Source organism: Acomys minous (genome assembly GCF_964271855.1).
Source record: "Acomys minous genome assembly, chromosome: 2".
Classification (NCBI taxonomy): Eukaryota; Metazoa; Chordata; class Mammalia; order Rodentia; family Muridae; genus Acomys; species Acomys minous.
This window is the reverse complement of record NC_140484.1, coordinates 47,350,737-47,375,088: the sequence shown is the minus strand read 5'-3', so window position 1 is coordinate 47,375,088 and position 24,352 is coordinate 47,350,737. Positions and strand designations below refer to the sequence as shown.

General features: G+C 48.8%; 2 protein-coding genes across 4 annotated transcripts in view; one reads left to right on the top strand and one right to left on the bottom strand.

Annotated features, from left to right (window-relative positions):
• PTGDR2 (prostaglandin D2 receptor 2) overlaps positions 1-18,730 on the top strand; it is a 42,046-nt gene extending 23,316 nt beyond the window's left edge. Inside the window, exons 2-4 of one of the 3 annotated variants that reach the window (XR_014777340.1) lie at positions 12,588-12,769; positions 13,368-13,440; positions 18,606-18,730. The gene's annotated coding sequence lies outside the window, so the exon portion shown is untranslated. Of the gene's footprint in view, positions 1-12,587; positions 12,770-13,367; positions 13,441-14,197; positions 14,528-14,749; positions 15,588-18,605 lie in introns of those variants that run through there. The other 2 variants (XR_014777341.1, XR_014777342.1) reach the window with 2 other exon arrangements.
• On the bottom strand, positions 10,493-23,613 carry MS4A10 (membrane spanning 4-domains A10). Its single transcript, XM_084772288.1, has 8 exons — positions 23,297-23,613; positions 17,774-17,969; positions 17,321-17,440; positions 16,266-16,325; positions 14,547-14,678; positions 13,356-13,466; positions 12,677-12,803; positions 10,493-10,665 (listed from the first exon to the last, which is right to left on the bottom strand). Exons 2-8 carry the CDS (start codon positions 17,945-17,947, stop codon positions 10,655-10,657), a joined length of 735 nt encoding a protein of 244 aa, XP_084628414.1. The 5' UTR covers positions 17,948-17,969; positions 23,297-23,613; the 3' UTR covers positions 10,493-10,654.
• Between the last annotated feature and the right edge of the window lie 739 nt (positions 23,614-24,352).

The following is a 24,352-nucleotide window of genomic DNA, read 5'->3' as shown; positions in this document are numbered from 1 at the left end:
AGAGACTGTTGTAGCACATACAGTCTCTGTACAGGTTCAAGCCAGATGGGGTGCCAGCACTGGCAAGGGAAAATGGACACAGGCTCCCATCTCTAATTAAGGAGCTGTTTGCAATTAGCATCAGCTGGCACAGGAAAAAATCAGTGTTCTTTGAAGGAAACTCACCAGCTATATTAACCACATTACAGGGCAGTTACCATGCCCGGGAGTAGTTGGCCAACAGAAACCCAACTCAGTGGTATTTCTGCAGACTTTTTCTCTCATTTTACTTTGTTAGGGAATTGTTTTTGTATCATTGGTCTTCTGCTTCTTTTGACTTCTGTTTTTGTAGGAGTCTCCCTCTCTCTCTCTCTCCCCTCCCGCTGTGTGTGTGTGTGTGTGTGTGTGTGTGTGTGTGTGTGTGGAGAGAGAGAGAGAGAGAGAGAGAGAGAGAGGGAGAGGGAGAGGGAGAACATAGGGCTGGGTGTTTACGGTGGTGGGAAGGATCTGGGAACAATTGGGAGAAAAGAAATACAGGATCAAAATATATTGAATGGAAATTTTTTTTTCAATTAAAAAATCAACAGACCATCTGGAAAAGACAGAAGATCAAGTGCCTGAGAAAGGGACAAGGCTGGAACCCTGTTCAAGGGATGCTAACTTGGGCTTCTAAATCCTTCCTATTGGCCCCACCTAATCCCGTGTCTTTCCATTGTTTCTCTTTTCAGTGTCTTCTGGGAACAAGAAGCTGCCATCTCATGGAGCTGGCCTTTGCTCCCCTACCTACCTTGGTTCCTATAACTTCCCTTCGAGTACTTAAATGTTTCTCAAACCTGACCAAGCAGCCTGGAGCTCTTGTCAAAATGCAAACAGACTGAGTACTTTGGGAAGGGCTTGAGATAACATTTCTTTCAAGCTCCTAGGCATGCCAAAGCCACTGTTCCCTGAACAGGCCTTTGAGGAGGGAGTAATCACTCTCTTGAGCAAGCACTGGACCACTCAGCAGCACTCTCACCTTCTTAATATCTGTGAATTTTGTGCACCTGCTGTGTGAATTTGATGGGCAAAAGAAACAGTTGCCTCTAATTGGAGGCAACACCAACTACACAAAGAATGTCTCCAACAAATCTTGATGACTAAGGAGCTTATTGGCTGTAACTTACAAGGATGTTGTGGTCATACAAATAGGCCAATCAATGACTCACCTGTTAGGTCTATTTTACAGGGCTCTAAGGTTACTGAATAATCAATGCAATCCTGGATTTAGAGTGCCACCTAGTGTCAGAACATTAGAAATGAATACAGGGTCAGAAACCGCCCAAACCAAATCCCTGGCTGAGCAAACGTTATTACAAATCAGCAGCTATGCCTTCCTGGGCAAGTCACTCAACCAGCACACCAGGGATAGTCAGCCTGGCAGAAATGAAGCTATTTTAAGGAGCGGATGTGTGTGTTCCTCAATCTGACTATCCGACTATTCAAACAGTGAATTCCAAGAAGTGCATTTGGGAATCTCATACCGGGAGGAGGAAAAGGCACCAGCAGTGGGGAGGGTGCTTGTCTCCTAGAAAAGAGACTTTACACATTTAATTTTTTGTTTTCTTCCTTTGAGACAGGGTCTCATTGTGTCCTGGAACTCACTCTGTAGACCAGGTTAGCCTTAAACTCACAAAGATTAGGCTGCCTCTGCCCCCAACTTTTTTTATGGGGCAGGGGATGTGGAGTTCACACATTTCTAATATCTTGTCAGAGCGCTTTGCCCAGGCACTAGTGGGTCAGTGGTAGACAGGATCACACAATGATTGACCACACTTTCTTAGATGTGCATGGCCATGTCCTGGGGATGAGTGTGTGTGTGTGTGTGTGTGTGTGTGTGTGTGTGTGTGTGTGTAACTGGATCTCTTTGTTCCTCTTCCCAGTGTGGCCACATTGAATAAATAGCTTTTCTCTGCTTTGTACTCCTAATTTGGCCCTTCCAGACCCATTAGAAACAACGGCCCTCAACCTATGGGTCTCAACTCCTTTGACCAACTTCTAATTCCAAAAATATTTATATTGTGATTCATAACAGTGGCAAAATCACAGTTATGAAGTAGCATCAGAAATAATTTTATGGCTGGGGTCATAACATGAGGAACTGTATTAAATGGTCACAGCATTAGGAAGGTTGGGAACCACTGCTTAAAAGCAAAGCTCTAAATGGAGATAGGCTGCAGGCAGGACAAGTGACCACTGTCTCCTTGCATACTGGGCAGGACTGCCTCTTATCCAGAAATGTCTGTGAGACTCTTCAAACACCCACCTGACTCAGCCAGCAATATGGGAACACATGATGTCTCTTAGGCTAGCTGGTGACATTAGTTGACCTTCAAAGAACAGGCCCAGATTGCCCAGTGTGGGGGCGCAGAAACTCTGCTTCAGATCCCCACTATGATGGTTGCCTGTCTGCCTGCTGAAGTGAAGAAATCTCTTGCTGGAAGGACAGCTTGATTCAGTGTCTCTCTCCTGAACTGGCCCCAGGACTCTAAAAGCTTCTACCTACCCTATGCCAGGAGCACCTCTAGCTGTGACATGCAACTATGCTATGAGACAGGGGCGTTACAGAAGGGAGGGAGGGTCTGTGGCTGAGACTCTGTCTCTTAAAGGCTCCCCAAGCAATTCAGCTCCCAGGAGGATGTCTTACCTGGGTCCCTCATGTTTTTCATGCCTCTCACCACTGACAAATTCTATCTTCTACTTCAGTCTGGTCATACCAACTCAGAGCAGATGCCACAGGGGACACTAAACTCTGTCAGGATGGACTCTGTATGCTTTGTCCTTCTGACTTTCTAACCAGCTGAGGGGTTGGAGGTGGAGCAGAGGATTTAATTCGGAACATGGCTGCTCTGTCAAGAGATCCCATCCAAAGACCTTCTAGGTCTGTGTGATCCAGCCTGAATATAAACATGCCTTTAATCCAGGAGAGAGAGAGAGAGAGAGAGAGAGAGAGAGAGAGAGAGAGAGAGAGAGAGAGAGAGAGAGAGAGAAAAGCAGATCTGAGTTCAAGGCCAGCCTGATATAGAGCAAGTTTCAGGTAAAGAAAGGCTTAGGTCCAGGAGTGGTGGTACATGCCTTTAATCCCAAACAATGAGTTTATAGAAGAAAGCACCCATGTTTGAAGTGATGTTTAATTGAGTGGCAGAAAAGGTGACAAATCAGAGAAAGGTTTGATAGAGTAGGATATGGCCCAACTCTCATGAGAACCAGAAAGAGAAGCTATTTAAGCTACTATGGGAGCTGAAGGGAGCAAGCAACACAGAGAATGAGAGAGAGAGAGAAGGCAGCTTTACTGGGAGAGTTTTACAGAGAGAGGTTGAAGGAGAGAACCAGGTAGACACAGGTGAAGACAAAATGAGCCAGTGATTGAGAAGGAGCCAGGAGATTAGAACAGACTGCTGGAGTTAGTCCGAGGCCAAGCAGAGCAATTCAGAGATCAAGAGAAAAGCCACATTTAATAAATCAGCTGGGAGACAAGTTTGAGCCAGAATTTCTGAGTTGAGCCAGGCAACTGTGAGCTCAGGAGGAGTAAGAAAGGGTGAGGTTTTTCGAGACAGGGTTTCTCTGTGTAGCCTTGGCTGTCCTGGACTCACTTTGTAGACCAGGCTGGCCTCGAACTCACAGTGAGCTGTCTGCCTCTGCCTCCCGAGTGCTGGGATTGAAGGCGTGCGCCACCACGCCCAGCGAAAGGGTGAGTTTATTAAGCAGTAAAGTCTCAGAGGCTGAAAACATTCTAGGCCAAGGTTAGATTGTAAGGAGGCCAGAAGTTTCCAGGACAAGGCCTAGGTTAGCACACTGGGGTAGTAAGCCTCCCAGACAATTGAAGCAGGTGAACAAAAGTTCCTTTTACAAGATGGGGAAGAAAAATAAAGTTTAAATAAGCTAGGGAAAAGGAGGGATGGGCTATTTCCTTAGGTAGTTTGATTTTATATGATGGAATATTTTAAAATTTAAGGAATTTCCCTCCCCGCCCCCCGCCCCCCCCCCCCGTGTGTGTGTGTGTGTGTGTGTGTGTGTGTGTGTGTGCGCGCGCGCGCGCACATGAGCACATGTATAGTGGGGGCTGTATATGCACATATATGTGGTGGTTTCAATGAAAATGCACACACATGGGCATGTATGTTTGAGTACTTGGTCCCTAGTTAGTGAGTGGAACTGTTGGTGAAGGATTAGGAGGTGTGACCTTGTTGAGGATGTGTGCCACTGAGGGCAGGCTTTGAGGTTCGAAAAGCCCACAGCATTTCCAGTTAGCTCTCTCTGTCTTGTACTTGGTGATGAGATGTGAACTCATTTCCAGCACCATGCCTTCCTTCCTGCTGCCACACTCCTCACTGTTGTAGTAACTATAAAAGTAACTAATAAAGTTCATTATAAAAACCTATAATTATTATGGTGGTATTATCTTAACCTGCTATCACAATAAAAAAAAAGACACAGACACCAGATAGATTTTAGAGTAGCTCTCATCTGAGGCATGGCAGATATTACCTCCTCCTGAACTATCCTCACCTCCCAAGCGCCCATATCATGGCATCTGTTCTAATAATAATTTCTATCTGGTCTGCCTCCCACCCATAATTCCACAAATACTTGCTTATTGCCTATCTGGGCCGCTTTCCTTCATCCATGTCGATGCAGCCATGTGCTCTCCACGCTAACCCACTCTTCCCTTCTTCCTCCGATACTCCCTTCTTCTTCCCAAGATCCTTCTCTCCCCAAAGCCAGAGAGTGCCTACCTTCCTCTGGCCCTGCCCAGGTATCGCCTTTCTATTGGTCAAACAGGAATAATTCTTTAGACAAGCTTTATACAACAAGGACAGGTGTACCTGAGAATGTGCTTGTCCGGCCAGCAATAAGATCTTGGGGGCCAGTAATTAGTATTTAAATACATAGCACCAGACCAAACCCCAACACCCCACCACGATGGCCATGGACTCACCCTTTCTGAAACTGTAAGCTCTCATTAACCTCTTCCTTTCTAAGTTGCCTTGCATGCTTTTGTTTTATCACAGCAATAGAAAAGTAGCTAAGACAGCATTAAGAGTGTGTACATGCATGTGGAGGTTGATTTTGTGTGTTTTTCTTTTTTATTTTTTGAGACAAGGTTCCTCTGTGTAGCCTTGGCCGTCCTGGATTCACTTTGTAGACCAGGCTGGCCTCAAACTCACTGAGATCTGTCTGCTTCTGCTTCGAGAGTGCTGGGATTAAAAGCGTGCACCACCGCTGCTGGGTTCTTGTGTTTGTTTTTTTGATCACTCTTCACCTTACTTTTGGGATGACATGATCTGTCTTTGGACCTTGAGCTCAGTGATTCAGCTATGCTGGGTGGCTAGAGACTCCAGTGTAGCTGAGATTTCCGTATATGTGTCTCCCCAAGGACGGATAGTTAGAGATGTGTGCCTTTGGGTGCCAGGAATCTGACTGAGCCAGCTCCCCAGTTCCAATTTAAGGGACTTTCAAGGATGATTTTGACTGTGCGGTTTATATCTCATCTGCCAAGTTGGAGTGCTCGCCTCGATGTAGTGGGCCTTGTGTGTTTGGAAGGTATAACTGCTTCCTTCTCCTCTCATGCCAATCCTTTCTGTGTGCTTTACCCAAAGCCCTAGCTTCAGACTCAGCTTTCTCATCTGGTTCTCACATATCCCTTCTGTGCTAGCCCAGGATGAATTGTGGGTTCCCTTCCTATGTTCCCAGGACTCCAGTCCTAGAGATCTTGTACTTTTTTTTTTTTTTGAGACAAGGACTCACTATATAGCTTTGGCTAGCCTAGAACTCCCTAGGTTCAAGGCTGGCCTTGAACTCTCAGACCTCTGACGGCCTCTGTTTCCCAAGTGCTGGGATTAGAGGTGTGCAAGCTTCCACATCCAGGCTGTTGTGCTTACTCTTGCACTCTCCAGAGCTTTCCTGTGGAGGTGATGCTCACTTCTAGTTCAGGAGTGGTAGCCAGTCAGATGACACTCCAAACCCTGCTTCTACACCATGGCTTCCATCATTGCTGTAAGCTGCTTAACCTGCTTAAACTCTATGGCCCCTCCGATGAGACCTATTTTAGTTCCTAGCGTAACTGTAGCTCTTCTGTTAACACCAGTTCTTAGCATATCAGAAACCATTTTGACTCCAAGTCTCCATTTTTATTATAAGGTGAAGCTAAGTTCAGGTTCACAGGCCCTAAGTGCCTGAAACCAGAAAGGTTCAATGCTTGCTGCTTAGAATAAAACAGATGATAAATGCATGTTCTACTTGGGATAAAGATAAATGTATATTTTTATTAGAGTTAAGTCTGCAACATCCTGCTAAGTTCCTTACTCTCAGAGAGCTGGAAACCCCACAAGAGCTCCCCTACCCTAAATCTCAGCCAATCAGCCTAAAATGCTTTGTCTAGCCACCTGGATACATTGTGCTCAGAATAAAATAGATTCTTCTTGTGTTTAGCTAATCAAAATGATGTAAGGCTGCCCTCCTCCTTGCTTCCTACCTGGTTACCTGGTTACTGTTTTTCTGATAAAAAGCCTGCCTCAGAAGCTGATTCCCGAATTTGGACTGTGGCCCTGACTGGTCAGTTCTTCTTACCAATGTTACAGTCTGTGCCCCTGACTGGTCAGTTATTGTTCAGCACTCAGATAAACTTCCATCAGTCTGAGTCTGGCCCTTGAGTGGTCAGTGTGTGGCTATGACTGAACCCTACAATCATGTGCCCCTCAAAGAGGGCCATCTTTATCCTCATCCACACTGATTTCCAAACCTCTCTGAGGACCAAGAGAGGATGGCAATGCCCTGCTCAGTTGCTTCCAACATACATGAATCAGCATGAGTGACACAACTCATAAGAGATGCACTGGTGGGGCTCAAGGTCCAACTTGCCGGCAGATCCAAGGAGACTGGCCTCTCCCGGTGCTTGTATGTTGCTTTAGCTGTGGGGAGAGGCCTGACTTTCTGACCTCTCTGAGACTGTAAGCCTGCTGATTGTAAGACGGCAGAGCGATCCTGAGCTTAGGCTCAGGCCTGTGTCCGCGTGGGAGTCCTGGCCCTAGCACTCTCTTGTGTGTGACTATATTGGTTAATTTTCTATTGCTCTGGTAAAACACTGACAGTGACAACTTGTAGAAGAAAGACTTTAATTTGCTTTATGGTTCCAGAGGGATTAGAGGCCTTCATGGAAACGAGGAAGCATGGCAGCAGGCATGGTGGCAGGAACAGGAAGTCTCACATCTTTAAGTCATTTCCTCGAAGTCACATGTTTTGAATGTGACGCACATCTTTAAGCAGAAGCACGAAGCAGAGAAATGCACATGGGGGAGACTCTATATTCTCCACACATGGGGGAGACTATAGTCTCAAGGCCCATCCCCCGTGTTGTACTTCCCCTAGCAAGGCTGCACCTCTCCATAACCTCTCCAACAGCATCAGCATCTGGGGACCAAGTGTTCAAATGCTGAGCCTGTTTGGGGGTGGGGCAGGCTTGTCTCATTCAAATCACGTGACAATGAGGAAGGGACTTAACCTCCATCCGACTGAGTCTTCTCAGCTGTAAACTTTTTTTTTTTTTTTTTTTTTTTTGAGACAGGGTTTCTCTGTGTAACAGTCCTGGCTGTCCTAGACTCACTTTGGAGACAAGGCTGGCCTCAAACTCACCAAGATCTGCGTTGTCTCTGCCTCTGGAGTGCTGGGACTCAATAAATGTTAGCTAGTGGCCTGAAATAAAAGACTTGATGTGTGGATGTTTGAAGACTAGTCCGCTCCTGCTTGCAGAGGTAACTCTGTGGGTTCTGCTCTCATCACCTCTCTCTTCTGCAGCTTTGTCTCCATGACCTTGGCAAGATTCTTGTTGTCATCTCTTCCTAAACATTCCTACGCAGAGGGTGGGAAGTGCACTCTGAGGAGGACTGCAAGTTTTTTTTTAAAATTTTATTAATTTATTCAGATTACAACTCAATTGTTATCCCATCACTTGTATCCTCCCGTTCCTCCCTCCCTCCCACTTTCACCCTATTCCCCTCCGCTAGGTCTAAGACCAAGGGGGACCTCTTCCCCCACTATATGGTCATAGGCTATCAAGTCTCATCTTGGTAGCCTGCTTATTCTTTCTTTGAGTGCCATCAGGCCTTCCCACCAATTGGAGGTAGTCAAATATGGAGTACCAGAGTTCATGTCAAAGTCAGTCTCTGCTTTCCACTAATTGTGGAGAATGTCCTATCCATTGAGTAGATCAGAGTAGGGGTTTGATGTTTACTATTGTGTTGTCCTTGGTTAGTGCAATAGTTTGAGCAGACTCCCCCTGGGCCCCAATCCACCCATCATGATGTTCTTCTTGTAGGTTTCTAGGACCCTCCGGATCCTTCTATTTCCCCATCTCCTATATTTCTCTTACCTAGAGTCTCAGTAAGATGGAGGACTGCAAGTTATAAAGCAGCACGCAGCCACTGGCTAGAGGTCATGTCTCCTTGGGTCTGGAGACAAGTAGGACAGGGAGCCCCAAGGATGCAGTTGTTATGGGTTGTGTCACACAGGCTTTTGAGTCACTCCTGCAAGTGACCCCAGTAAACTCACTGCTTTACTTGGGTGGGATCCTTTTTATTTGCTCTGTCATTGATTCCCTGATTGGAGTGCACAGATGTTTGCTCACAGGGTCTCAAGGGAAGTCGTCTCATGGTTCTGCTCCCCACTTACTCAGGGGAGCTGAGTCTGGGTTTTGTTGTGCAGATGGGATCAAATCCATAACTGGCTAAATGAGACTTCTTAGCTAGTCAAGATAGGCCTGACTCCAGAATAAACGGTCCCATGTTCTGTAGGAATCTCCTCCCAGTAGAAACCTTTTCCTCCTGGAGGGAGGACGGAGGCTTATGACTCTGGAAGTCCCCTGTGGGTGGTAGCTCCAGCCTTCCAGACTGCCTGGCCTGTGGATGGCCTGTTCCACACATTGGACTTGTTCCGCCAGGCTCTGTGATCTTGTGTGCCAATTCCTTGCATTAAGTCTCAGCATCCTGGGGGATATTTTCCCTGCCTGAACCCTGATGGGTGACAGTGGTCAACTCTGGGCAGAGAAGCCTAGGACCCTCAAGGCGATTTGCTTCAGAGTCAATGCCAGGCATTAGGCTCGTCTAGAAGGAAAGAGCGGGCCAGGAGGAAGTGATCACAGCCACAGGGAGTGGTGAGGGAGGAGAAGGAGTGGACTCAGGTCTGGCCTGGGAAGAAGTAAGTCTCTGTAAGAAAGAAATAGCAGGGCTGAGGAGACAGCTCAGTGCTTAAAGCGCTTATGGCAGTGCAAGCGTGAGGACTGGGGCTTGGCTTTGGGTCTCCATTGCTGTGACAAAACACCATGACTGAAAAGAAGGATGAGGAGGAAACTGTTTATTGGGCTTTACTCTTCCACACTGTAATCCATCAGGGAAGGAAGCCAGAAGGGGAACTCAGAACAGAGCAGGACCCAATGCAGAGGCCATGCAGGGATGCTGCCGACTGCCTTGCTCCTCATGGCTTGCTCTGTTTGCTTTCTTATAGAACTCATGACCACCAGGCCAGGGATGGCCCCACCCACAATGGGCAGGGCCCCTTTCCAGTAATCATTAATTAAGAAAGTGCCCCCAAAGGCTTGCACTGTATCTTGTGCAACCTGATCTTGTGGAGGCAGTTTTTCTTTTAATTTCCCTTTATTTTATGTGCATTGGTGTTTTGCCTGCGTTTATGTCTATGTGAGACCATCAGATCTTCAAGTTACAGACATTTGTGAGCCACAATGTGGGTGCTGAGATTTGAACCTGGGTCTTCTGGAAGAGCAGTCAGTGCCCTTAACCGCTGAGCCATCTCTCCAGCCCCGGAGGCACTTCCTAAATTGAGGTTCCCTTCTCTCACATGACTTTAGCTTATGTTAAGTTGACATAAACTAGCCAGCAAAACTCCAGATCCTCAGAACCTATGTAGACACTGGGTGGCTCACTGGTAATTTCAGGCTCAGAAGGCTGCAAGAGATTGGCTCCACAGAGCACCTGGCCACAGGAGTAGCCATATCGGCAAGCTCTGGGTTAGGGCGAGAGATTCTGCTTCAGTGAATAAGGAGGAAGAAGAATTGAGGTTAAACCTCAGGCCTTCTCATTCAATCACAGATGATGTCTGACATCAGAAGTCTTCATATGCACACACATGCATGCAGACCCCCACACATGCAAACATGTAAACACATACATGTTCAACAAACACATACACACACACACACACAAATTGGCAGAGCTTGGACAGCTGGACCTGTAGGCTTCCCTTGACACACCACCATGGGAGAGGCCTCTTGGCTTCTCCACTTCCCTTCCCTCTGTTTCCATCCTACTTTCAGAACAGCTCAGTTTCTCTTCATAGCAGTTACACATTTATTTGCATGAATCAAATAATGACGTGTGTCATCACTGGTGTCTAGCCATTGGAGGCAGGGATGGACTTGGCACTGGAGGATTCAGTCTTTTTAAAATTATTTTTATTTTATTTATCATATATGCACAGTGTTTTGCCTGCATGTACACCAGAAGACGGCACCAGATCTCATTATAGATGGTTGTGAGCCACCATGTGGTTGACAGGGAATTGAACTCAAGACCTTTGGAAGAGCAGCCAGTGCTCTTAACCGCTGAGCCATCTCTCCAGCCCCGAGGATTCAGTCTTTATCTGTGGAACAAAGGAATACCCATTAGGCATCCATGACCTGACGTACACTGCAGTGCTGAAGGAGGAGGCCCATGCTTGGGGTTTCTTTTAATGTTCCTGGGGGTAACAGTGGGGTTAAAATCTCAGACTTGGAGAAGCAATGAGTTTGGGAGCTAGGGAGCTAGGGTGGGTATTAGACCTAAGAGTTGATCTTCTTCCAACTAGCAGGGTTCCAGGAAGCCAGTGGGCTGGGCTGAGGAGTCATGGCTCCACCTCTCGCCCACCAAAGCCACCTTCTGGGTAACACTCTGAGCCTCCCTTACCCATCTGGGCCTCAGCTTCTCCATCTGTTGCATGGGTTAAGTGAAATGATTCACAAACATTCTTTTAGCATAGAAAGTAGAATTTCAAGTTCAAGGGCCATGGGAAATGTAACCGAAGCCAGAGTTCAGATCCATGCTACAAGCTGAGCAGAATAAAGAGATCTACTTTGCTTGTTTCCCAGCTGGGAAAACCTTCTACCAACTGAACCACAAACTCTCAGCATGCACATACAATAACACCTTTCTTTAAATGGACTTGTGTCATTACAGTTTAATGAGGTTTAGAATCAAATAGGGTGCAAGGACACTTGCCAGTTCCTTCAAGTCAATAGCAAGTCCTGAGTGCTCCCTGGATCCAGATGGGGACTCAGAGGGGACTTGGCTACAAATCTGGACTGATCTGTACTAAGCCCTTATTGGGTGGAGACAGGACAGGGCTCCCGTGAGCTAAGAGGGCGGATGCTGCTGGAATTCCTCCGAATGTACCCATCTCACTTCCTCAGAAAGGCTCTCCCTTCTGGAGAGCCAGGGGCATGCTACGGCCACCTTGTACACTGTTGGTGGGGCCGGACTTCAGCTGGGAGCTACAGTAGCTCTTAGGAGTGAGCAGTCTTACACTACTTTCTCAAGCTCCTTGGGCCTGTGTGAGGTGGAGAATGATGGAAGGGAACAACGAGGCCAGCAGCAGCCCAGAGATAGTGGCCCAAGAAAGGCTCACAGTGAGCTCTGCCAGTATCCGAGGAGGAGGGTCCAGTGGAGGAAGGCCTAGGGATATGGCGGTGCAGAGGCAGGGTGTGCTTGTGAGCTGGGGAATCTCGAGGTACCTTAGCGAGGCTGCAGCAGAGTGAGCAAGGAAACCGTGAGTGGCAGGTGAGGTCATGGCAGAGTGGCCAAGAATCTGGTGATGTTTAGTTCCACCATGTTTGTTATTTTGGGGCCTTATGCTGGTTATCAGAGTTTTTATTGCTAAAATGGGACCTCTTAAAACAATGTAAGGAACAGATCAACTTAAAGAAACAGAAGGAATCCAGTGTGGACCAGAAATAAACCAGACTGGCGAGTGATTTCCTCTGGGCTCTGAAGGTCGGGAGGTGAGGAAGGCAGGGCCCTCCCTCCACCTGCCCACTAGTGTGAGTGGGTCTATACTTCCCAGGCTAGAATCTCATCCTGAACGCCACTCTGACCTCAGGTTTCGGAGATGACAGGCGCCTCCTGCATTCTGGCTATCACTTCCCCCTCCATTTATAGATGGAGACACTGAGGCCCCAGAGACAGAGACCTTGGGTGGCTTTTGATTTGACATTCCTCTGGCTGGTTTGGGAGAAACCCAGTGATTCAGATTCATTATTACCCTCGCCATAGTCTATGCCCTCCACCCAGCCATGGCAGCCATTGTATACCTGCCGAGCAGGGAGGCTGGAGTGGAGGGCAGCCGTTGTATACCTGCTGAGGGTGGGAGGCTAGGGTGTGGAGGGGTCACTTAAGAGCCACTCTGGAGCCTGGCAAGGAGGACATCTGATTCAGGAGAGGAGGCTGAGACCTATCTGGGTTTGGGGTGGGTAGCACAGGGTTAGAGACTACCACCTGTTTTAGCACCACCACTGTTTGTCCCTTTCCCAGGGGAACTAGCTCCTGTCTGTGCCAGGGAGAAGGGGCCAGGGCGGCTTCCTTCTGAAGGTCTGTGGAGCCTAGAGTGAGAACCTCTTCACCTCTTGTTTTGCTCATGTTGCCTGGAACCACATCTTCATAGGATGGTGGCAGGCTCGATGGCAGGCTCAGCGACAGACCGTCAAGTTCCATGGGTATGTCGGGGACAAGAGAGGTGTCATCCTTATCCTGCAAAAAAGAAACCAGTGTCCCATTGGCCTAGCACATGATATGATCAGTTCTTTACAAAGTATGTCTTGGCCAAGTCACTTATGAAGTCTCAAGGTCCCCATAAGGCTTGAGGAGGGACCTTCCAGAGGCCTATGTGTGACTTTGTCCCCAGCACTCATTGAGACAGATCCACAGGGGCTAGTTGGTGGGGTTTGAGTTTTAGTTCCACCTCCAGAGGCCTCTGGACTGTGGGCAAGTTGCTCACCCTGGTGGAATTCCCAGAGTGGGCGGTCTGCTCTAGCTTTAGGAGGTGGTATGCTTTCTCTAAGCCTCAGTTTACTTAATTGTGTAATGGGAAGGATATGGCTACCTGAAAGGATGGTGAGAAGCTGACGTAAAGCTAAGCTTATCTGTGCCACTATGGATCCTAGCTATATAGTCATGTGCAGATGAATGCAGCATCCCACAGCAGACCCCGCATCTCCTAAGTGCCCAGTCTGTGACCCCTGCCCGCTGTCTGTCCAGTCTGAGTTCTCCACTGTCTACTGTCCCCGTGTCCTGAGGCCTTACCTCTGCATGCAGGCGTTTCATCCTGCTGGCTGTGATGGCTGTGGGCGCTGTCAGGAAGAGTTCCAGGATGGTGAGACAGAACAGGGTAAGCTCTAGTCTCTGGATGTAGACCTGTGGGGAGTGTCAGGAAGATGGGACAAGGCTTCCTGCCTGTTGCCTGGGTCTGGCAGGCAGATTTTCAGCAGAAGTGGCAGGGCCTCTGCTCTCCTGGAGGGGAGGGGGGACTCTGAGGAATTGGGGTGGCTTCCATCATGCTCTATGCTTAGTGCTGGGCACACAGGGGGCCTGGGTGAATGTTTCCTGAAGTTTGAGGACTAGAGAGTCTCTCAAGTTCCTGGGAGAATTGGAGGTGGCCCTAAAGGCCATCTGGACAGTTCTACTTAGCCGATGGGGTTGCCTAGGCCCAAGGAGAAAGTGTGTTTTATAGCAGGGTCGGGGAAGGGTGAGCTGGGTTCAACTCAGCTGTTCTCACTTAAACTCCTCTCGAAGTTGACCGATTCAAATGGCTTCTCTCAGCTTCTGACTGAATTGTTCTGCCTGGCCTCAGACTAACTCTAGCAATCTGTGCTAATCTTCTGGCTTCTTCTCATTCTCTGGCTCATCTGTCTTCACCTCTGCCTAACTTGTTTTCTCTACAGCCTGTCTCTGTAAAACTTCCCTTCCCTCTCTCTGTGCTGCTCTCTTAAGTTACCTCTCTGTTCTTGTTAGAGTTGGCATATCCTGTCTCTGTCTCATTCTGTCAAATCTTTCTCTGATTTGTCACTTAGACAATTAGAAATCAGTTTCAAACATGGGTGCTTCCTTCTACAAACTAACTTTACCTTCATTGTTTGGGATTAAAGGTGTGTACTAAGGGTGTGTCTGCATTCCAGCTGGATCACACAGACCTAGAAGGTCTTTGGATGTGATCAGAGCAGCCAGGTTGCTGGATTAAAATTCCTTTACATCTGGGTCTCAACTTTCTCATGTGTAAGAGGACTGGACATGGTGACTTGAGCATAGTCCAGTTTCCCGATGTTGACCATGAGAAGGCCAGCCTGCTGCTTCCGCCATGCCTCTGGAGAGATGTGTATTGATTGGAAGTGCCTGGCTCCATGGCTGGATTTCTGAGTTCTGATTGCTTCTTCTCTGCCAAGTTCAAGGCATTTCCCTCCTTGGAATCAGAGGGCTCAGGAGGGGAAAGGAACTCACTGTGGGGTTGGGGTATGGTCTCCAGATTGGCCATGGAAAAGGACTCTCCAGAAAGAGGTCCTTGGCAATGACAAACAAGCCGGCCAGTGCACAGAAGAAGCTGATGACGTTTGCTGTCACACACAGCACCTTCTGCAAGGAGAGATGAAATGTTAGAGCCGGTGTCCAAAGCTTAGTGATCCAACTCAAGGCTCTCCTTCCAGGAACTTGGTCTGTGACACCCTCAGGCCCCACCTGGAGCCCCTGCCTGTCTTTGAGCTCGAGGCTCTAACTCGCACACCAGGCGCTGGGCTCCTGATCACTGGGAAAGCCCTAGCCATGCTCATCTGTTATAGGATGCACTGGAAGGGCCTAAGAGCCGTGCCAGGTGCACGAGGTTCATAATAAAGAAAGGTGCATCGTGATACACTCTCCAATCCTACTCTAGTTTCAGTAATTGTCAGAGTCTAACATGCAGAGGGCCCCACCCACGGGGAAGGCAGGAAGAGCCCAAGGGGTTCTGCCCCTTCATGCCTCAGGGTCTTCCCTCCTCCCCATCTATCTGGCTAGGGACCTGAAACAGGTCCATTTTCTGTGCTCCACAAGAAGCTCAAGGACGCGGTAAGACTTACCCTCCAGAACAAACCCTTGGGCTGCTGTGAGGAAAGAGAGTGAGAGGATTCCTCCTAGGAGACTTGATGGGACAGAAGGGAGCTAGGAGGGTGTGGGCTGGAGAAGGTGGGGGCTGAGGGGTATCTAGAAGCAGCCCCAGGACTCGGGGAAGGGATGCAGAACCAGGTGGTCCTCAGGCTGATGGCTTAGGGGGCTTGAATGGGCATGGACTGGAGGAGGCATCATATTTCTCCGTGGTGTAGGCACTGGCAGGTTGTCCTTGCTTATGTGAATAACTCCCACCCATGCTCACGTAGGTCACCCTAATTAAAACACAATGGATCACAAACCCCAAAACAAAACAAAAACAAAGAAAAGGCATGAAAGAAAGAGGGGGACTTGAGTGTTGAAGGGAGGAAGAAAAGGTTTGGTGGGAGAGGGAAGGCATAAAAGAAGATAAAATGGCAGCAGAGCTATGATCAAGGATGCATGAAATTGAGAAAGAATAAATAAATAAATAAATAAACTTGGTAGATCTGGAAGGAAGCTGTGATGTCTGATCTTCATTGTTAACTTTAGTATTAGGATCACGTAGCAGACATACCTCTAGGCATGTCTGTGAAGCTACCCCAGAGCTGTTTAGCTGATCAGAGAAGACACACCCAAAGGTAGGTGGCAGCATCCTATTGGTCGGGGAGTGGTACCCAGATAGAATAATTGGAAAGGAATTAAATGAGCACCAGCATTCATCTCTCTGTTCTCTGACCCACTCAGATGTGAGCAAGCAGCGTCCTGCTCCCAGTGCCAAGTCTTCCTCACCACAGAGGACTGTACCCTCTTAAACTGTAAGACACTTTCTGTCAGGCATCTTGTCACAGCAAAGAGAAAGACAATAAAGAAGCCAAAGTCTGTTCTAGATGGAAGGATGGGTGCCTGGAGCCATTCCTGACAGGGCAGGAGCTCCAGGTGGAGTTTCCATTCTTCCTTGTCAAATCTAGCCAGTTGTGTGCATCTGCAGTCTCTCAGATGCTTTCTTCCATCTTGAAGATGCACTCATTCTCCCCTGCATACAGATGCTCTTGACCCTTCCCCTAGCCTAGAGAGAAGGATCTCAATGTACCAACTCACCAGAGGGGTCTTGGAGGGAAATACCATTGTTGTCACAGCCAAGATCCCTGAAATGAGAAACTGCAGACCAGGTTTGGAGGTCAAAAGAGAGAAGTTGAGGTACCTTGAGACCACAAAGTCCCCTTCATTCTCTAAGAAAACAAACCCTTGTTGGCTGGCAGGGCAGAGAATACACTTCTTGGACAGAGCAAGTCCACTCCAGGCTCTCCCGCAACATGTGCTTACCCACGGAGGACACAAACCTGCAGACCTCATGCACATCACAGCCGGGACCACAGTAACCACCCCCTCAACCTCTCTCCTGCACTGGGGAGGGCACTGCTCCTGGCATGGAGGCTCCTGGCACTGATCTATCTTTTGTATGTACGCTGAGCCCTTGCATGTCCCATCCTGGGGACCATGGGGTGTGGGTGGGGGATGGGCACCTTACGTGTAGAAAGCCCTGTCATTGTCATGGGAGTGCCAAGCTGAGCAGTGGGGATGGAGGACTGAGGGGACGTTTGGGATGGGGTTGAAGACATTTGCTCAAAAGGACACTATGGAGCGGGGGCTAAGTGTGAAGGCAGTGTTCAGGGTCAGGACAGTGCCCTGGTGTCCCAGAGGAGAGAGCACGCATCCTCTGGGGAATGGTGTATGTATGTGTGTGTGTGAGAATCCCATATTGTCTCTAACCTGGCTGATGAGGTCTGGGGAGGACAAGAGTTGTGGGTCATAACTGTGTGCGGCTGCAGAGAGGGGCTGATAGTGATGGAAGGCACAAAGGGTTGAGGCTACAAAGTTAGCCTGGGTGCTCAGAAGCCTGTGAACCTACCTCAGAGTGGCTCGTGGCTCTTCTCCTTGCCCAACATACACGCTTGCTTGATTAAAGGAGGGTCCACAGGGCCCACGAGTGACAGGCACTCCCGGGGAGGAGCTATGGTAGTATGGTTGAGGGAACGGAGCGGAAGGAGGGAAGATGGAGACAGGGTGGGCATACGCTTTGTGTTTCTTGGCTGCAGCCAGCCTCCCAGGGTCCCTGCATACCCCTGTACCCACCGATTTAGGTTCCTACTCACAGAGACAGATCCCCATAATGGATACCAGCACTTCAATGCCACCAAGTGCAGATTCTTGACTGTGGAGATCAGGTAACCGCCAAAGGCCAGGTGCGCAAATGCAATGATGATATGAAAGATCTGGGTGGAAAGCAAGAAATTGCTAAGGTGAGGTGACAGGTGGCTGGACCTACTGGTGGGAGTGGGTTTCATTCTCCACCTCTCAGGGGCCTTGGTCATCAAGGAGGGAGCCCCCGCCCCCTTCCAGGGCCTTCTGTAAAGATAGGTAAGGATGTCAAAACTCCACTTGGGGCATCCATTCTGCCCTGGCTCTGCATGCCTGGCATCCTGGGCCCTGTTCACACCCCACAAAGCACCACCCTTCCCTTGCGTTTGTTTCAGTTTTAGGACGGTATAAACGGGAGATGGAGGCTCCCCTTTCAGCCTCCTCCCTGGTGTCACCTGCCTACTTACACCCAACTTCTGCAGAAGGCCGTCTCTCTTCAGGGACTTCTCAAGGTGCCCATCTGGGATCAGATGCTGGGACTGGGCCACTTTCTGTGTAGTCTGGGCAGGTCCTAGGTTTTGCCAGTGAGAGACTTGCCCAGTGCCACTGCTGGGAATCACCGTGGGAACTTCTACAGCCATTGCCTCTGGCAGGGTGCCCTGGCTGTGATCAAGGAGAAGGTCTTGTCAGAACTCAGCTTGTGTCTGAGGCTTGGATGATACTCTTGTTGCCACCCCTGCCACCCCTGCCCCCCCCCCCACAGGGGTATCCAGTGGTTTTTGTTTTTAAGATTTATTTATTGCTGGGTGTACTGGTGCACGCCTTTAATCCCAGCACTTAGGAGGAGGCAGAGGCTGGAGGATCGCTGTGAGTTTGAGGCCAGCCTGGTCTACAAAGTGAGTCCAGAACAGCCAAGGCTACACAGAGAAACTCTATCTCGAAAAACAAAAACCAAAACAAACAAAAAGACTTATTTATTTATTTGGGTGTTCAAGACAGGGTTTCTCTGTGTAGCCTTGGATGTCCTTTCCCAAAGCACAACCCATGGAACACTGGTCCTAAGGGCTCTACCTTAAAAGGGTTCCATGGTTTAATTAAGTTTAGGGAACCTGATATATCACATACTTTTTACTCTTTCAAGGCTCTGAGGACTCCAGGGATGTGCTTGGTTTTAATAATAAGGACTACATCTAATTTGCTGTAGAATCTTCTTCCTTAGAGTCCAGTCATACTTTGCAGTTGATATTCTGTTAGGCCTGCTTTGGGTTAAATGACACACTTTCAAACCTTTGGTTCTAGGAATTGTTTGGGAACCTGTTCCCTCCTGTTGGTGTCGTCCTGAGTGCATTATAGTGGAGCTGAGGATGGGCTGTGAATCAAGGCTGATTTCCAGCTTGAAACTGGAATGGAGAGCTGCTAAGAGGAGCTGCATACTCTTAAAGGGGCGGGGCCAGAGGGGGCAGAACTTAGACACCAGTGGGGGCATGGGGTGTGGATTATAAAGTCCCTCGCTACTTTCCAAAATGAAGGCGGCGATGGCAGCAGGCATTGCCAATGGTGACTCTGTCTTGCTGTGTCTTTTTCCAGTTTTTATTTACAGGCTCCCGCCTTCACTCTCCTTCCAGAGTCATGTCCTTAAGATAAGGGCCTGGCCATTAGAAGCTGTCATCACTGGTCTCAAAACGCTGGCTGCTGACTGAGCCCTGTCCTCAAGATAAGGGCCACACAACTAGATCAATTACTGGTCTGAAAACCACGGGTTTGTGACTTCACACAAGCTCCCAACCTGAGCCTCTTGTGAAATCCCTCACTTCCCTAGACATGAACTTGAGACCTTAGCCTGCGCCCTCTCCCTGCTGTCTTAGTCACTGTTCTATTGCTGTGAAGGGACACCGTGATCCAGGCAACTCATAAGCAAAAGCATTTCATTGGGGGCTTGCTCAGTTCTAGACGTTAGCTCTTTATCATCATGGCAGGGACATGGCAGGCAGCATGGTGGCATGGAGAGGTAGCTGAGGGCTTTACATCCTGATCCAGAGGCAGAGAGGGAAGGAGGGAGGGAGAGAGGGAGAGGGAGACATACACAGAGAGTGAGAGAGAAAGAGGAGAGAGAGAGAGAGAGAGAGAGAGAGGAGGGGGCTCGGCTTGGCACAGGCTTTTGAAACCTCAAAGGCCACCCCCCAGTGACACAATTTCTCCATCAAGTTCAAACCTCCTAATCCTTTTAATATTTTCAAACAGTACTAATCCTCGGCGACTGAAAATTCCAAATTATGAGCCTTAAGGGGGGGGGCTCTTACTCAATCCTCTACCTTGGACACCATAGGCTTACAGCCTATCACAATGCGAAATTCCTTTAGTACAACTTCAACTTCAAAAGTCCCCGTTGTCTTTTACAGTCTTAACACTGTTTTAAGGTCCATAGTTCACAATCTCTTCTGAGTCTCACGGTAATTTCCTAACTGTAACCACCTATAAAATCAAAATCAAAATGCAGTTCACATACTTTCACCATACCATGGCACAGGATATACATTACCATCCCAAAATGGAAGAGAGGGAGCCTAGTGAGGAATTAATAGACCAAAACAAGACTGAAAACTAGCCAGGCAAACTCTGAACTCTGCCTCTCCACATCTGATGTCAAAGTTCTCTTCAGATCGACAACTCCTTTCAGCTTTGACTGCATCTCTCTCTCTCTCTCTCTCTCTCTCTCTCTCTCTCTCTCTCTCTCTCTCTCTCTCTCTCGGGAAGGTTCCACACCTAGTCTGCAACTCTCCTTGGCAGGTACCCCAGGGCTCTGGCATTTCCATGTTGGAGGTCTCCAGTGAAATCCAAGCTTCGCCTTCACAGATTCACTCAGTGCCCACTTTGGGCCTCCATGCAGGGAGACCGCACCACACTGTCCTCAGCGGCATCTCTGAGCCATGGAGGAAGATTTCACAGCCTCCTTTTTGTATCCTTCACTTTAAACCAGAATCCTGTGGCCAAAGCTGCTAAGTTCTTTCGCTTGACGGAGCTGAAACTTGGGCCCCATCTTTTAATTACATTTGCATCAGCTTTATGTCGTTGTCGTTGGTCTCCTTTGTCACTTAAGCTTTCCTTTAATTCCTTCCCACAGTTGGAAGCTTAGCTGGGTAGAGTCTTGCCCTGAGGTCACTACTCTATTTTATTTAGCATCAGGATTAAATGTTTTATCCCCTTGAGCACTGGACTTGGCTCCAACCTCACCTATCCTAGTGCTTGTTTTCTTCTTACATTGTGCATTTTATGGCTCTCTTTGTTCAGCTTACTCCTTTTTGTTATAGATCTGCACAGAGTGATAACTAGTAACCACACGGCATACCCAACACCAGGCTGTCTGGAAATCATCTGTGCCAACATCCTTAATCCAAAACTCTTCAATGTAGCCCCAGGCAGAATTTTAGGACAAAGGCAGAAAGCAGCCACAGTCTTTGCCAAATATTCCAGGAACAGTTTCTAGGCCGCTTACTACTAATATTCTTCCTTCCCGAAACCTCCTGAGCCAGGCTGTCATAATGTGCATTGGCCCAGCACCTCTGCCTTCCATGCTTCTGTCAGTGTGGAACCTACTTCAAGTGCTCAGCCACCTTTAAAGTCCCCAAATCTTCCATATTTCTTCAACAAAAAAGCATGGTCAGGCCTGGTACCACCTTCTATTGTAGTTACTGTTCTATTGCTGTGAAGAGGCGCCATGACCCAGGTGACCCCTACAAACACAAGCGTTTCATTGGGGACCTGCTTACAGTTTTAGAGGTTAGTTCATTATCACCATGGCAGGGACATGGCAGCATGGTGGCACACATAGCCCTGGTGAAGTAGCTGAGGGCTTTACATCCTGATCCACAGGCAGAGAGAGGGAGGGAGGGAGAGAGGAGAGAGAGAGAGAGAGAGAGAGAGAGAGAGAGAGAGAGAGAGAGAGAGAGAGAGAGAGAGAGAGAGAGAGAGCGCGCACTGGCACAGGCTTTTGAAACCTCAAAGCTATCCCCAGTGACACACTTCTTCCAACAAGTCTATACCACCTAATCCTTCTAATCCTTTCAAATAGTGCCACTCTCTGGTGACTAAGAATTCAAACATATGAGCCTATTGGGGCCATTCTTACTAGAACCACCACGCCAGGCTGCCAGCTTCCTCAGGAGTGCTTCTTTCTCCGCCCGCCCCCAACCCTCCTCCCCTAGGCATAGGCTTTTCTAGGAGTACACTTTTTTTGTTGTTGTTTTAGTTTTGGTTTTTGGTTTTTGGTTTTTCGAGATAGGGTTTCTCTGTGTAGCCTTGGCTGTCCTGGACTCACTTTGTAGACCAGGCTGGCATCAAACTCCGAGTGATCCGCCTGCCTCTGCCTCCCAAGTGCACCACCACCACCCGGCTTAAGAGGAGTACATCTTTTAAAGCTGTTGTTGTTGACAAACCTCTAGAATGTTTGTGCCCTGTTGCCTTGGCCACCTTGCCTCCAGGACTGGGCAGAACTGCCTTGGGGTGAAGGTGGACTGGCAGGATGGGAGGGGCAGAGGGGGCGTTTCTTTACTTGTCCCCTTTCCCAGGCTCCTCAGCCAGTTGAGGCCCCACAGCCCTAGCTGTCTGGTATCTCAGGGAACCCTAGGGCCTTGGTGACTTATACTCAGTCTTTGTACTTCCTGCACCCTACAAATATCCCCTTTTTCCTTAGGCTCTGGGAGGCAGAGACCGAGCTGGGAGGGGGAGGGGTCCTTCAAGCCTTCAGCGGGCCAGAATGTGAGTCTTCCAAGCAGACAAGCCAGGCTCAACCCTGGCTCTACCCCCTGCATCTCAGCGTCTAAGTCTGTTTCCACCGACACACAAGAACACTAGTGCTTGCCTGAGGGTGGGCTTTGAGGATTAATTGGGCCAGGTGCAGAGGTTGGAATTTAGCGCTAAAAGCCAGCAATACCACCAACCTGCCGTACACCCGGCATCTCATCTGACCTTTGTCTGGTTCTCTGTCAAGACGGATCCCGTTCTAAACACCAGGAGTGGGAATTTCATTGCTTCCACCTGACTCCTGCTCAGGCCAGGCAGAGGAGTCAGCTCAGAGGTCCTGCCAGCTGGGAGGGTTGTGGAGAGGGGACCCCCCCCCCCCCCCCGCTCCCGCCGCCCTTCAAGACCCTGTCTGTAAAGTGACAAGCTGGCCACAGGGAACGTGTGCTGGAGTGGGTAGGGTCTGTCCACGGAGGGCTGGCTTAGGAGGCTGAGAAGACCTTGATGTGAGTGTAACCCTAATCAGACTGTGCAGGAGTAAGCCAAGAGAACAGGGAGGGCAGTGAGTGTTTCCACATAGAGTATGTGTATGTAATACGTGTGCACGTGTGAATGGGCACACCAGGCAGAGGAAGGCAGGAGCTGAAAGCTAAGGAGTCACTGTGCACCAGGGTGGCTGCTGGCAACCACCCTTAGAAGATGGGGCTTTCAGTTATGTGAGTGAGTTCAGGAGGAGCCCCCCCCCCCCATGCATGTACAAAGTAACCTTTCTCTGGGCCTCAGGGCGAGGAGGCACTTGGTGCAAAGGGAGGTTCTGGGAAACAGAAAGTTGAAAGAAACCCAAGTCTCTTCCTCTTTCTGCTTTTTCACATGGGTCTCTCTGTGTGCTCAAGGTCCCAGGATTAGAAGGGAGGGGTGATATCCCTCTCTGCTCTCAGGGTCACCAATTGGTAGTGGGCTGGGCCGGGTAGCAGAGTCTGCCCTGAATAGAGGCTGAGCGTACGCTTCCCCCTCCCCCCCAGCACCACTCCCAGCTTCCCAGGGCTCCACTGGATGAAACATCTGCTCTCCAGCTGCTGCCACTGTTCCTGCTCCCATCTAGGGGACCAACTTTCAGCCACTCACCCCCCAGCTTACAGCTACTGACTGACTGGCCCAAGAGGCTGGTCTCTAGTGTCCAGGTTGAACCCCACACCCTTGAGGCCCTGATGACCCTCCGTTGTTTGTTTCTGCTGTGGAGAGGGGGTACTCACCTGGCCCAGGGACCTCTGCTGTGGGCTTGAGCGGTGCCTTATCACCCAGCGCTGCCTCAGCACAGAGCCAGAGCTGGAGATCAGAACATCTTTATGGCTTTAGACTTTGGATCTTTTCCATCCTAGACCCGCCTCTTGCTCTCCCTCCAAGCTGTTCAGAGCTGCATGTATGGACTTGATGCTTCGGAAGCACCCCACTTCCGCAGCCGAGCCGGTGAGAGTCTGAGTCTCCTTCCTTATGTCTCCCTTCAACAGCTCAGTTAACGTCGCCATGTTGACAGCTCAGGCAATTTATGGAAGAAGACTGACAGGAGTAATTTGTCATGTTGGTGGAGTCAGTGGTTGAATGATTTATTAAACTTTTCAAACTTTTTATTTGTGTGTGTGTGTGTGTGTGTGTGTGTGTGTGTGTGTTTATGTGAGTGTTGATCAGACGACAACTCTGTGAAATTTGTTCTTTTTCCACCTTTACCTGGCTGCTGAGGGTTAAGCTGATTTTGCTGGGTTGTACAGTAACATCTTGCTAGCTGCTTAAAGACTATTTTTAATTTTTTGGAACTCCAAGTATCTGTAATAGTAGAGACTAGTACATTGGCCCCACCCTCCAACCCCCATCTCTTGTGTCCCTCCCAAAGGTAGACAGGGCCATCCTTACTTTTTGGTTGACTTTGATCTCTGGTGGCAATCAAGACTCAGGTACACTGTCATCTTTGTAAGTATGTTAGTGTTTATCTTGAAAGGATATGGGTTTAAAATGTATGGTCATGTGACCACAAGTAACAGGAAGCCCTGAGAACGAAGTCCAGCTGCCACCAAGCTTGTAGCTCACGTGACTCAATGAGGCGATTCACCTATCAAAGACAGGTCTGGGTCTTGACATGGACATGGTCAGACAGTTCCAAGCTGTCCAATCTGTTGTACGCAGAACTAGGTAACTATTGTGCTTTTCCTATTTATCATTTAAAAATGGAGTAACAACACATATTAAGGTGCATGAAGCATATCCAGTTTGGTTAATTTATATGTATATGGTGTGTGGTTTATTTGTGTATATAT